Source organism: Melospiza georgiana, chromosome 17 (genome assembly GCF_028018845.1).
Source record: "Melospiza georgiana isolate bMelGeo1 chromosome 17, bMelGeo1.pri, whole genome shotgun sequence".
Lineage (NCBI taxonomy): Eukaryota > Metazoa > Chordata > Aves > Passeriformes > Passerellidae > Melospiza > Melospiza georgiana.
In genome coordinates this window covers 7,949,852-7,962,874 of record NC_080446.1, presented here as the reverse complement: position 1 = coordinate 7,962,874, position 13,023 = coordinate 7,949,852, and the positions used below count along the sequence as shown (strand labels likewise).

At 62.4% G+C, this 13,023-nt stretch overlaps 1 protein-coding gene across 3 annotated transcripts in view; it reads right to left on the bottom strand.

Moving 5' to 3' along the window:
- Window positions 1–536: 536 nt before the first annotated feature.
- SLC12A5 (solute carrier family 12 member 5) overlaps window positions 537–13,023 on the bottom strand; it is a 31,338-nt gene continuing 18,851 nt past the window's right edge. For 2 of the 3 annotated variants that reach the window (XM_058036015.1, XM_058036013.1), the window contains exons 10-26: window positions 12,107–12,205; window positions 11,934–11,991; window positions 11,118–11,292; window positions 10,185–10,303; window positions 9,792–9,890; window positions 9,583–9,702; window positions 9,320–9,424; window positions 9,063–9,231; window positions 8,033–8,228; window positions 7,783–7,952; window positions 7,575–7,706; window positions 7,287–7,394; window positions 7,015–7,137; window positions 6,741–6,928; window positions 6,380–6,394; window positions 5,716–5,849; window positions 537–5,236 (exon numbers count right to left, since the gene is read on the bottom strand). In XM_058036015.1, coding sequence (XP_057891998.1) covers window positions 5,145–5,236; window positions 5,716–5,849; window positions 6,380–6,394; window positions 6,741–6,928; window positions 7,015–7,137; window positions 7,287–7,394; window positions 7,575–7,706; window positions 7,783–7,952; window positions 8,033–8,228; window positions 9,063–9,231; window positions 9,320–9,424; window positions 9,583–9,702; window positions 9,792–9,890; window positions 10,185–10,303; window positions 11,118–11,292; window positions 11,934–11,991; window positions 12,107–12,205 — 2,102 coding nt within the window. In that variant the 3' untranslated portion in view covers window positions 537–5,144. The remainder of the gene's footprint in view (window positions 5,237–5,715; window positions 5,850–6,379; window positions 6,395–6,740; window positions 6,929–7,014; window positions 7,138–7,286; window positions 7,395–7,574; window positions 7,707–7,782; window positions 7,953–8,032; window positions 8,229–9,062; window positions 9,232–9,319; window positions 9,425–9,582; window positions 9,703–9,791; window positions 9,891–10,184; window positions 10,304–11,117; window positions 11,293–11,933; window positions 11,992–12,106; window positions 12,206–13,023) is intronic. The other variant, XM_058036014.1, reaches the window with a different exon arrangement.

The following is a 13,023-nucleotide window of genomic DNA, read 5'->3' as shown; positions in this document are numbered from 1 at the left end:
TGCTGGGAGCTTCACACTGAATGCTGAGCAGAATGTGTGTGGACCTCACAGGTCCTGACTCTTGCACAGCACTGGGGTGGCCTCAGGAAGGTGTGGTGTGGCACAGCCAGTGTGAGGAGTCTAAAACCTCTCTGGTGACAGGTGGTGGGAGGGACAGGTCCAGGTCAGTGCCACAAGCCAGCGTGAGGTCAGGGCTGCAAGTCCCTGTGCCTTCAGCACTGGTGTCCCATGGCTTTGTGCTACATCACCCCACAGGCTGAGTCTGGATAGCAGTGTCTGGCTGCTGTCTCTCCTCCTGTTAGATCCCCTTCTCCACCTGTACAATCCTGCAGCCAGGTAGAGCACTTTTGGTGGGGTGACCAGAAATCTTTCTGAGGAGAAATGTGGGAACTGCATCCCTTTGGAGAGGCTGTTCCTCTCCTCGTGCTTTGCTTCCTCTGCAATCTGCACCCTGTCAGGGCTTGCTCCATGTTATGGAAATGGTGCAAAATAGCTGTGGAGACCTGGAAGCAAGTGAAAAGTCCCCGTGCAAGTAGTGAAGGGTGTAATAAAATCATTTATTGCATTTTGTGCAGACAGGAGTCTAGAAAAATGAATACAGGTAAAGCAGTAAAGCAGTAACAGGGAGCATTCAACAGCTGAGGAGCCACTCCTCCATGAACACCTGCACAGAGAACACAGGGTCTGCACCGAGGCGGCCTAATGCACAACACTGAAACACACACAGAAATTAAATGCAAGCCTATTGGGGTTTTTTTTTTTGGTTTGCAACCTGTTTTATTTACAAGGTTTTAAACTTAATTGCATTGCTCTGCACACAGATTCTCTAAAACACAAAGCATTCTAGGTCACTACATGTCTATTGAAATATTGCACTCGAATAAAAGTCACTTGAATGGACAGAGAACATCTAGCTACAGTGATTAAAAGAGTATTGAATGAACCGACTTTGTGATAACATTCATAACAAATATATTGCACATGTAGCACAGAAAGTGTTGTAACCAGCAGATCTCAGACCTTTCGGTCTTTCTGCTAGTTTTTAGTCCTGCTACACAGAGGAGGGTCTTGACTCTTCTAGTGCAACTCTTGCCCTTGTGCAGTCTCTTGTCCTTCTCATCCAGCCACGGACCAGCATCTGCCCAGGCTGGATGCTGCCTGTGCCTCCTGTCCCTGCTGCCCTGAGGCTTGCTGCCTGTGTTGTGTGGTGGCCACAGCAACCTGAGCTGCCCTCCACAGTGACCTGAGCTGCCCACTGCCACTCAGGGGCCAGGACTGCTCGGCCCTCTTGCAGCAGGGACTGGAGCACTGCCACCAGCGCTGAGTGCTGGCCGAGCACTCCCTGCCAGCTGTGGCCACGCTCCAGCCCACCCTCCCGTGGGTTGTGCTGCTCAGTGCTGCTCCTGCAGCAGCCTGCCTGTAAAACAAACTGGGGGGTCAAGACCTTCCTGTCAGGAACAAAAACCGGACCGTGTCTGCGCATGTGCCAAGGAGGAACTTGCATGTGTACCAGAGGAGGACACTGTCTTCACCACGGTGGAGCGGCAGAAGGGTGCTCCATGGGGAAACTGAACACTCACAGAGGCCAAACGTGCAGGGCTGGGTTTGTAAACTAACATGCAGTGCTGTCTGCTAAAACTGGCCCTCTCCAGCCGACAGCGAGGGGACACGCTGTGGAAACCAGCTCCTTGTCTTGCCACAGCCAAACTGCCTGGCAGGGGTGTGGGAGCAGCCTGACTGTCCAGAGCTGTGCCCCTGCTCTTGCTGAAGGATGGGGAAGGAGAATGCCTTTTTTCAGCAGTAGTGATGGAAAGGAATGGCCTTCCTGCTCCCTGGGGGAGCCGGGACCATGGCTTTGCCGTCAGGGTGAAGTGATGCTGAGGGGAATGGGATCCACTGGTGATGCTGGGGGATGAAGCAAACCTGTCAGAAGTGTGCCCTGGCTGCTCTCATCACTGCTCTGCAAATGTCATTCCTGGCTGCCCTGTACCTGCAGCCAACGGAGGAGCCTCTCACCTGGCGCTGTGAGGGTGGCTGCTGTCTGCAGGCTCAGCAGAGGCTGTGCATAACCTGTCCCTGCCCTCTTCCATGTGCCAGGGCAGGAGGGGACCGTGCTCACTGCCTCAGGCCCAGCAGCACAGGGGGCAGCAGCCAAACTGCAATTAGAGGGCAACTGCAGGGAGTGAGTGGCATCTTGTGAAGAGGCAGAGCAGCTGGCAAGTGCTCGAGGCCCAACAACATGGTGCTAACACATGAGCTGTGTGGGCAGGCTGCTGTGCCTCCCCCGCTGCTGCTGAAGTGCCTCAAATAATTTTGGGAGGCTGGAAACAGCCGGTGAGCTTGTGTGTGGTGGTACAGGGCCAGCTCCAAGGGGCAGAGCAGCTAGACACTGGCAAATGCTGGTTCCCATGGGCTGCCCTTCCCAAAACTTAAAGGAACTTTTCACTTGCAGACCTCTACTGCTCTTCTCACAGCTCCTGGGCTGCTGAGGCAGCAGCAGGACCAGAAAGTGCTACCCTGTGCATCTGCACCACTCGTCAGCCCTGAGCTCCTGTGCTGAAGCCAGGTCTCAGCCCAGCCTGACAGTCCCCCTGTAAATGCTGAGCTCCCCATGCCTGTGGGAGCAGCTTCCACAGCAGCGTCTGTGGCACAGACCTGCAGCCACACAGGCCACCAAGATACCCTGGCAGAAAGTCTGGCCGTGACTGGGACTGCTCCTGGAGAGAAGGGAGGCACTTCGGGAGTGATGGAAATGTAGGAGCAAGGTATGAGCAGGCACAGATGTGCAGCTGGGGCTTGGTTTTGGTCTAGGAGCGTGTCCAAGTAGTATCTTACAACAACAAAAAAAAATCCAACATCAAAAAACCCACTGCTTTCTATCCAAGCATCCCCAAATAGCTTTGGCCTGGACCTGGAGTAGAGGAGCTCTATAGGGAGCAGGGGCTGGAGTGGCCGGTGCAGGGGGGTTTCCTGTTCTCAGGGAGGCAGGAGCCAAGGCTGGCAGGGGGTGGGGTGGGCAGGGAGCTGGGAGCAGTCAGGGCTGCCCGTGCCAGGCAGGAGGCAGCTGCTGCCTGGATGGACACCCGTGGGGATGCTGGAGCAGCACCCGCTCCCCCTGCCCCTGCTCGGGGCACAGCAGCGCTGGGGAGCATCTGGAGGGGCTGAGGGGGCGAGTGCTTCAGCACAGGGGCTCAGCTCTGGCCAGGGACAAAGCGCTGCCCCAGGGCCCAGGCTGGCACAAAGCCGCCAGCGCTGCCGGGAGAGGGCAACTCTTAGCAGGCTGCACTTTGAGTGGAAGCTCAAATCTGCTGTGAAACAAGTTCAGAAAAGTCTGTGACTTCTTTTCCCTGAAAACTCTTAAGAAGCTAAATTGAGAAGAGAATAAACCTGCGACCTGGCCCTTTCCCAGGGGCTGCTGGTGGCCGAGGAAGGCTGCAGCCTCCACCACCACTCTGGAGCGCTCAGTGCGACGGATGGGCTCCTGGTTTGTGCAGGAGCAGCCCGGCTCAGCTCCCCGTCCCTGCGGCCTGGTGCTAGCAGAGCCCTGCATCTCTCAGAATAGATATAGATCTCTATATATAGACTTCATCTGGTTCTATTAACATAAATATGATCACTTTAAAAATACACGTACTGTATTATGTACACTATGTACATGGGGCTGGGGCGGGCGCCAGCGGCACCCTGCTGCCCTCGCACCGCTTCCTGCGTGGTTCCTGGAACCGTTCACATTTGTTAAAAGCGCCTCAGTTTCTCTTCTGTGAGAGATGCTGGGGAGGGGGGCGGGGGGGGGGACGGCGGCGGGGGCGACCCTGCAGCTGCTGCCAAAGATAAGAGGTGTTTGATCTGCCCCGGGGGGCTCTGCGGCTGGGGCCGTGCCGGGGCTGCCCTGGCCAGCCGGGTGAGGGAGTGTCAAGATGCCGGGGGGACAGTGGGACCCCTGCAGCCCCCCCCCCTCACTGGGACGTCTCGCTGGTCATATCAGCAAACAGCCTTTGCATATGTTAAAAATACACACAGATCCAGACTGTCCTACAGCCCCCGGCAGCATCTGCGACTGCCTGGGGCCGCGGCCAGGGCTGGGTTAGCAGCAAAGCCCTGGGGAGCAGCAGGGAGTGGCACAGGGGGGACCCAGACACATGTGCAGGTGCTGGGCCCTGAGAGCCCCCAGTTTAGTGCGGCGGGGGAGCAGGGTGGGGGTCCGGGACACCCCTGTGCCAGGCCAGAGCAGGCACTGGCGCCTCGGGGGTGCCCAGCTCCCGCTCACACGGCAGGGCTCCTGTGCGGCTCCCAACACCGCAGCTCCACACCGCGGTTCCTGCGCAAGCCCCAGGGAACGGAGAGCCTGGGGTCAGGCGGGGGGAACGGGGAGCACCCCCAGCCACCCTAGGTCAGGGCTCCTGTGCTCTCACGGCCTTGCTGCGCTCCAGCACCTGAGCCCGCACAGCCGCCCCCCACCCTCTGCCTCCTCCAAACCATCGTGCTGCATCTCCACAAGCTCAGCCCGCGGTTTCCAGAGACATCGGTGCCGAGGCAGCGGCGAGCTGGGGCTGTCCGGGCCCGTGGCGGTGAGGGGCAGCGGGGGAGCAGTACCGGAGGTGGGGACGGGAGCGCCCGGCGAGCGGAGCGTGGTGCTGCAGGCCTCTCTCTCCTCGCAGGGCCCCGAGGGAGGCGCGGGGCAGGCGGCGGGCACGGGGCACGGGGCACGGGCGCGTCCAGCCGAGTCTGTGCAGGAGTAGCAGCACGGTGGGGCCAAGGTCCGTCTCGGCACAGCCGCCCTCCGGCCCGGCAGGGGTTGCAGCGGCAGTGCTGGGGCTGGCGGCGGGGCTGGCCCTGCCAGGGCGGGCGGGCGGCGGCGGCAGCGCCGAGCTCTGGTGCTCAGTCCGCGGTTCACTGTATATATTTATATATAAACAAGGACAGCAGTGCTGTGGTGTTGCAATGAGGAACAGCTGCTCTGGTGCTGGATGCTCCCGGAAGATCTGGTGCTGCAGTTCGAATGGAGAGATCAGGGGCACGGCCAAAGCCAGGAGAAGGTTCTGCGCACCGGCTGCCATCCGGCCTTCCCTCCTCCCCTCCGGGAGCGCGGTGCAAAGGGGTGGCGGGGCTCTCCGTGTGCAGACAAACCTCTCTCGCGCCGTCTTTCAGGAGTAGATGGTGATGACCTCCCGGCCCCCACCACGCACCAGGAGCACTCTGTCCAGATGCTCCGTCAGCACCTCCAGGAACTCCATGTCTGCATGGCCGTCAAGGAGGACAAACTTCACACTTGGGGAACGTAGGGACAGCCCTGTGGCATCCCTGCCCAGCCACAGCTGAGCCTGCAGCACTGACATCTCCACACCAGAGCCAGGAGCTGGCGGGGTCAGTCCCAAGCCAAGGGGCCAGGGAAGCCCACCCGTGCTGGTGCCGTGGGGATGGTGACTGAGCCAGCAGATGGCTGAGCCCCACAGACCTCTACCCGAGCCCCTGTCATGGGCCACTGCATTCATGGTGTAGGTGCAGTGTCATGTGCTCCCACCACCCATCACGTGCTGGAGCCAATGACAGCTGCTGGACCCAGCCAGGAGCAGGAGGTGTGGGGGGGTCCAAGCTCAGGAACTGACCTGTGCCTCTTGGCACTCGCCTAAAAGACCCACCAGTTTTGGGGAAGACAAGGTCCCTGGTTCCCCTGCCATAGAGGGGTTCTGATGAGTGGCCCCACAGGAAGGATACAGTTCTCATCCCCTTTCCGGTTACGGGGAGGCCCTGGCATGTTCAGCAGGACCAGCTTGGCATCCTGGGACTTCTTCACAATCACCTCATTGAGCCTCACAGCCGTGTGCATCCTCCTCACGTTGGACTGGTTCCTGTGGGCGACAGCACGTGTGGGCACGGGACAGGCAGGGTCAGCCTCCAGCCCACACCAGGCCCAGGGAGCCACAGGGCACGCTGGCCTCCTGCCCTCGGGCAGTGCAGCACAAACTCAGGGTGCAGCAAGCTTTGCCAGGCACTGCGCTGGTGACTCTGAGCCTGCACTGGTGGCCATGAGCTGCAGGGCCCATGGGCAGTGACAACCACGGCTGCTTGGGGCCAGGCTGTATGGGAGCGAGCAGGAGCAGGCAGCACGAGTGTCATCGTGGGTGCCCGAGCCCAGGCTTGCAGGGAGCTGCTGGCAGCATAGCAGGGCAGCTGAGGAGCGTGTGGCACGGGCAGTGCACGGTGCACGGGGCTGGCAGCCAGAGCTGCCCGGGTGAGCTGTCTGGCAGTGCAGCTGTCACGGCTCACTGAGCCGCCCTCCTGCACAGGGGCAACCCCCGTGGCTCCCATCGTGCTGCCCCATGAGCACAACCCAGCTCCCTCCACCCCAGCCCCGGTGCCCAGCCAAACCCAGACTTACAGGTTCTCCCACTCCCTGCCAGGAGCGTGATGGGGTCGGAGAGAGAGAGAGAAAGGGAGAGAGAGAAAGAGAGAGAGAGAAATGTGGTGAACACCAGGTGGGCACCCTCACTCCCCACAGCACACCCAGCCTGGGCAGCCCATTCCTTGCCAGCACAGTTCTACACAGGGACCCCTCCCCACCTGCCCCCAGCCCCTCTGCAAGGGCACGCTCAGAGCACCCAGGCTGCCTGACCACTCCTCAGGGCAAGGATCAAGCTGGTGCTGCCGAGGCCCTGCCTGCACCCCCCAGCTGGGGCAGGCAGGGACAGCCAGGGTCACAGGGCATGGGTGGGACAAGGTGGCAGCATGGGGGGCCGTACGGCTTCATGCTGAAGAAGTCTTTGATGCCCTCAGGGCTGACAGGGCTCTTGCTCTTGTTCTTCTCAGCAACGGACTTCTCCTTGGTCCAGGTGAGATGCACCTTCTCAGGGGCTGCCTCCACCTCATCACCAGGAGACTGAGAGCTGCTGGAGAAGGTGGTGGCGTTCTTGTCGTGGATTAGTTGGACCTGCAGAGGGTAGAGGGGAATGGTGGGCAGGGCGTGGGGCCTGGGGCTAGCTCCCTGCCTGGCCATGTCTTGGTACAGCCCCTCACCTCCTCCTCTGGCTTCTCCTCGCCGTCAGCAGCCTGCTCCTCGGGGACGTTCAGGCGCAGGCGGGTGTTGGCCGGGTTCTTGCGCCGGATGGAGCCACGGGACTCATCCGTGATGCTCTGGATCTGTGTGGGAGGGATCAGCCAAGGGAGTTGGGCACAAGAGGGCTTGGCTGGGCAGAGCCTAGCCTGAAGCCCATCAGGATGAGCACACTAGGTTCACATCAGAGCCACCACAGGGGTCAGAGCCCACCCAGCCTGTCCTGCAGCCTCACCTCCCGCTCCCGCTCATTCTTGGTGAGGTGCATTTGTTTGAGGATCTGGGAACGCTGCTCCATCACCAGAGTCTTCTCATAGGTGTAAGCAGAGATGTCACTCTCATGCTGTTGGGAGAACAGAAGAAATTTGGGGCAGGGTTAGCTGCACTACCTGCTCCCAGCATGGCCCAGCATGTCCCCGTGGTGCTGCGTCCCCCCAGGGTGCCGTGTGCCCCACGCCAGGCTCTGTCTGGCTCCCATGCACAGCATCCCTGACTGCAGCACGTGCCCCGTCCCAGCACTCACCATCTCCACCACCTCCACCTCTGCGGTGATGCGCAGGTGGTACAGGAACGTGGTCAGGTCCTTCTTCATCTGGATGCTGTTGTCATCCATCTGTGCCACCGTGAAGATGCGCATCTTGCACTTACGCCACACCTGCAAGGGATGGGGGAGGCTTGGCCACGGCTCCACAGGGACAGGGACAGCCCCAGCCCTGCAGGGCCCAGCCTACCTTGTGCTGCCGCAGGAGGAAGGGCAGCAGCATCAGCATCCCCCCATCATGGACAATCCACCAGACGTCGATGTGGCCCTCCGAGAACCGCTCCTGGTTGCCCGGAAACATGGCAACATTCTTGGCCACCAGCAAGGCCAGATGCCCAGCTGTGGTCTCTCGCACCAGCTCTGGGAGGGGAAGGGCCACGTCAGCCAGGGCAGCCTGCAGCCCCCCAGGCCCAGCAGTGCCCACCCTCCACGGTGCCTACCAATGAAGTTCCTCCAGGTCTGGTGGTCCTCCTTCTGGCGCCAGCTGCGGGGCCAGCCCACCAGCACCGTGTTGTGCTGCAGCCCCCCCAGCCCGCTGGACTGGATGAGGTGGGACATGCCATCCCGCAGGTTGGAGGAGATCACCACCTGACAAAAGCCCTTCACCTTCTCTGCCTCCATCAGGCGCCGGATGGACTGCAAGGGAGAAGGAAGTCAGAGAAACCAGGGCCTCAGGGATGGCATGGACCATGGGCACAGCAGCTGCCAGGCCCAGCAGTGGCCCAGCCCAGGCCAGATGAGGTACAGGGTGCAGGATGTGGGGTACAGGGTAAAGAATGGGGGTGCAGAGTATGGAGTACAGGGCTGTGAGGTGCAGGGTGCAGGCTGTGGGGTGCAGGCTGTGGGGTCTCTGTGCCCCATGGCAGGCCAGTGGCTCCAGGCCAGAGGGGTGATACCCAGCGGAGCACAGAGCTGGCACACAGCTCTGCACCGTGCGGAGTGGAGGGTGTCCTTGTGCCAGGGCTCTGACAGGTGGCAGAGCAGCAATTAGAGTTATTTACTCCGAGAAATTATAACATGTCTGCATGGGAGAGAAACTGTTTGCTTCCAAGGGCCTAATCTCATTAATGTGCCACCCCGCGGGTGCGGGGGGGTGGGGAGTGCTCTCACTCTGGCAGGGAAAGGCTCATCTCCCACCTTGCCTGGCACCAGGGCCACAGAGTCTGTGGCAAGGGTTGAGGCTGAGGAGTCTGCTCAGCCCAGCAGCTGTGCCAAGTCCTGCAGCAGCTGGCCAAGACTGGGACCAGTGCTTGGCTGGTGCCAGCATCTCTGCTGTCTTGGAGGGGAAGAGGAGGTCCCTGTGGTACTGTGAGCACCAGTGAAGCATGGAGTCCTCAGGCTCTGCCTGATGCCACTGAAAGCTCTCTGGGCCATCCCGGGGCCACCAGCCCTGTCCATGGAGCAGAAACAACCCTGGGCACCTGGGGACCTACTGCTGGCACAGCCTGTCCCAGTGCAGGCAGCTCTCACCTCCTCTGCCCTCTGTGCCTGAGGGTGGTTGTCCAGGAAGGTCCCTTCTAACACTGAGGCCACGATAGTGAGGCCCTTCCCAGCCTTGAGCTGCGAGGTGAAGGACAGGAGCTGCGGGTGCACCACGTTCTGCTCCTGATCCCCACGGACCAGGACCAGCAGCTGCGGCCTGGAAGGAAGGTCCTGCAGTCAGTGCCCACACCCAGCTCATCCCTGCCCCGGAACCCTGAGGTGCCCATCTCCCTGCCCAGCCTCACCTCCAGTTTTTGGTGTGTGGGGGCCCTTCCTCCAGCCGCAGCAGGGCATAGCGGGCTGCACTCAGGGACAGGCCCCGGATCCCATCACCCCACTCCTTCTCCGCCCTGCAGGAACCACAGCACATAAAGGATGCCCATGGCTCTGGTACAGAGCACCACGCTGGCACCCTGGAGCACCCTGGGGAGCCCAGCAGCCACACTGAGAGGCCACATGGCCATGGGGGCTGGCCAGGACAGAAGCTGCACACCATGGCCTCCCTTACCCGCGGTACTCGATGTACTTGTAGATGAGGCCAGCGATCAGCATGGCCACCAGCGCGTAGTACCAGGAGCAGATGAACATCAGCGCCAGGCAGAGGCTCATGCCCAGGAAGGACAGGGTCCTGCAGAGGGCACAGAGCTGTCAGCCTGCCCTGGGGCCCCCAGCAGGGTGTCCTGGGTGTCCCTGTGCTGCCCCGTCCCGCCGGCTCACCAGTGGTAGTAGCGGAAGCGGGGCCGCCAGTTGGGCGTCCGCAGCAGCGTCTGCACCGCACACGCCAGGTTCACAAACATGTAGCACATGAGGAAGAACCTGCAGGAGAGAGCAGGGGCTGAGTGGGTGCAGTGTGAGGGATTGAAGTCTCCACATCTCCTGGCCCCGGGGTGGCCAATACTGGAGCATGCCCTGCTGATAGATACAGAAGCAGTGCCATGGACAAACCAAGCCTCAATGCTGGCCAAGATGTGAGCCCAGAGTTCCTTCAGGGCCCCCCTCATCCAGGGCAGGGGCCAGGGCAGCAGGTGCATTCCCCCCTCCCCCGCGGAGCAGAGACCCACACACGCCACCCGCTGTTGTGAAGGGGCGGGTCGACAGCACGCTGCCTACATGGAGAGGATGGGAGCCACCTCGTCCAGGGAGGCGATCAGGATCCCGATCTCGCAGATGCAGGCTGTGAGCAGCAGGGCCCATGTCGGCTCCCCGTTGGCTTTGCCATGGCCAAAGACCTGGAAATGGGGCGAGAGGGGCGTGTCAGGCTCTGCGGTGCCCTGCAGCCCTGGGCAAGGGCACTCAGTGCAGCCCGATGGGACTGGAGCTTCCCATACACCCAGCCCTGGCAGGAGCAGGGACTGGGAATACTGGGTGCCGTGAGCTGGCACATATCCCATTGGGATCTGCCAGGAAAGCATTCCCAGCGCTGGCTCCTGCTGGCAGAACAGTCCCGTTCCCGGCACATCCCGTGGCTCTCCCCACACCCTGCACAGCAGCCCCCGTACCCCAGCAGGGACGAGCCCCAGCTCCCAGCCTGGCCACGGCCGCGCAGAGCCGGGCACCCCGTGCTCGGGACGGACACACAGCCGGGGGACAGCGGCCCCTCCTGCGGCTGCGGGCGGAGCGGGGAGGGGGCCGGGGGCGCGTGTCCGGACGCATTAGAGGGTGCGGGCGGTGCGAGCGAGAGCTCGGGCTGGGGCTGGCAAGGAGAAGGAGGGAGGATAAAATTAGCCCGCTCTTCCCTGGGGGGAGCTGTCGGGTTGGATTTGGAGAGATGAGGTTGTGGGAACGCGTCTTCAGAGAGCAGATAAAATATGAAGCGGCACGGCAGCGGGGGGGAGGGAATTCTGACCTTTCCCGACACTCTCCTCCCACCGACACCGCAGCCAGAGCCACCACGGCCGCCCACCGCCGTGGCGGTGCCGGTACCGGCGGGACGAGGGCAGGGATGTGGGGCTGCTCCGGCACCGACGGCGCCGGGGGGAGGCAGGGTGGGGTCCCACAGTGGGCGCTCAGGGTGGGGAAGCACCGGACTCGGGGGTCACCTACCCTGAGGAAGGGAACGATCCCATCCCTGGAGATGGCTTGCAGGAGGCGGGGGGCTCCGGTGAGACTCTGCAACCCCGCCCCGCAGGTGGAGAAGAAGGAGCCAATGACAATGACCCACGGGGACGGCCACGCCAGGGTGCCAACCACCAGGTTCCCATTGACAGCCTCACCAAACCTGCGGGCATCAGCATCACCTGCAGCTCCAGCCCATGACCGAGCACCAGCCCCACAGTGGCACAACCCAGCCCCCCACAACAGCACCACTCTGGGGGTATGTGACACAACTGGGAATTGACTCAAAGGGTGAGCAATGGAGAAGGCTCAGAGGTTGCCAGGGGTCTGTCCTCATCCCTGCACCCATTATCGTGGCAAAGGACAAGGGCAGGTGTGGGACAGCACTCCTCATCCCTGTGCCGGGGGGGCAATGATGATGCATGCAGTTGGATCCTGTTTGTGTTGGTGCTGGCGACCCAGAAGTGTCACCTGCCACGTGCGGTGAGCAGGGCTGCCCCAGATAAGCAGGAGCACAGGCAGCCCTGCCTGTTGACAAACAAGTGGCTGCCTGCAGCCCCGGAGGGGGAGGAATGCAGCAAACACGGATGGTTGGGATGCATACAAGCCCCCAGCGCTGGTTACAAGCTCCACCCCCCCTGCCTGGTTACACCCACGAGCCCCTCAATGCCCCCACGTCTGCCCGGTGTGTCATGGTTGCACCTTCCCCCCGCCTCTGCCTGGCCCTGGGGCTGCCCCTGCCCCAGCCTGTTCTGGGGGGCTGCCATACTCTCTCCATGCCCCCCACGGCCTTGGGACACTCACTTGTCACGCAGGACGACCCCCTCGATGCAGGCTCCAAAGAGGACAACAGAGCTGATATCTGCCAGGTAGTCAAGGAGAGCCAGGAGGATGCCGAGTCCTGCCTGCCCAGCCCAGCGAAGCACCCGAGCTGATCTGCCCTGCAGAGCCCACCCGCCCACAGCCCTGAAGGATACAGACCGCAGAGGTGGTGGCAATGGCCAGGATGGTGCCCGTGGGGATGGACTTCTGGGCATCCCGCAGGTCTCCCGAGCGGTTGGAGCCAGCCATGATGCCTGGGAAAAGAGGGGATGGGGTCAGGGAGAGCAGAGCTACAGCCCATACGTGTCCCAGATACCCTCATGCCAGGCACCGTGTGAGCCCTGGGCACAGCAGGACACGGCTCGGTGTGCACCAGGACGGGAAGCAGCCACGATGGACGGGGGAGAAGGCGCTGCTGCGGCTTGGGGTACCCAGCCTGCTCCTCTCACCCCCCTCCAACACTTCCCCCCCTACCCCAAACCGCAGCCTGAGGCCACTCAAGGATTAGGCTCGAAAGCTCTCAAGTGCCTTGTCTCATTAGCCCTTAATTAGCTCAAGCAGGGACGGTGGCTGCCGCAGGGGCAGGGACAGGGTCCAGCCCCGACGTTGCTCGGGGAGGGCAGGAGGTCGCGCAGGGACACGGCTGCACGGGCGGGATCAGCTCAGCCCGGGGGATGACCCGTGCCGGGGCAGGACCCCAGAGCCGCGGCACCGGGGCACCGGCATCCTGCACGCACCGGTGAACAGCGGCAGGGGGACGGCACCGGAGGCTGAGCGGCTGCCGGGGACCCCGCAGCGCCGGACCCTCCAGCTCTCGCCATGCCCGGGCAAGCCGGGGGCACCCGCCGCTCCTGGCCCCGCGGAGCTGCAGGGGAGCCCCGGAGGCTGCGCCCGCTCGGCTCCGCAGCGGGGCTGGGCCGGGGGGGCTCCTCTGCCCCCGGAGAGCTAAAAATACCGGAGCGGCGGGACGTCAGCGCGCACCGGGCCGCACCGACAGATCTGGAGCGCGGGCGGCTGCGGGGGAGGCGATGGCGACCGGCCGCCCCCGCGCCGCCGCTGTCACCGCCGCTGT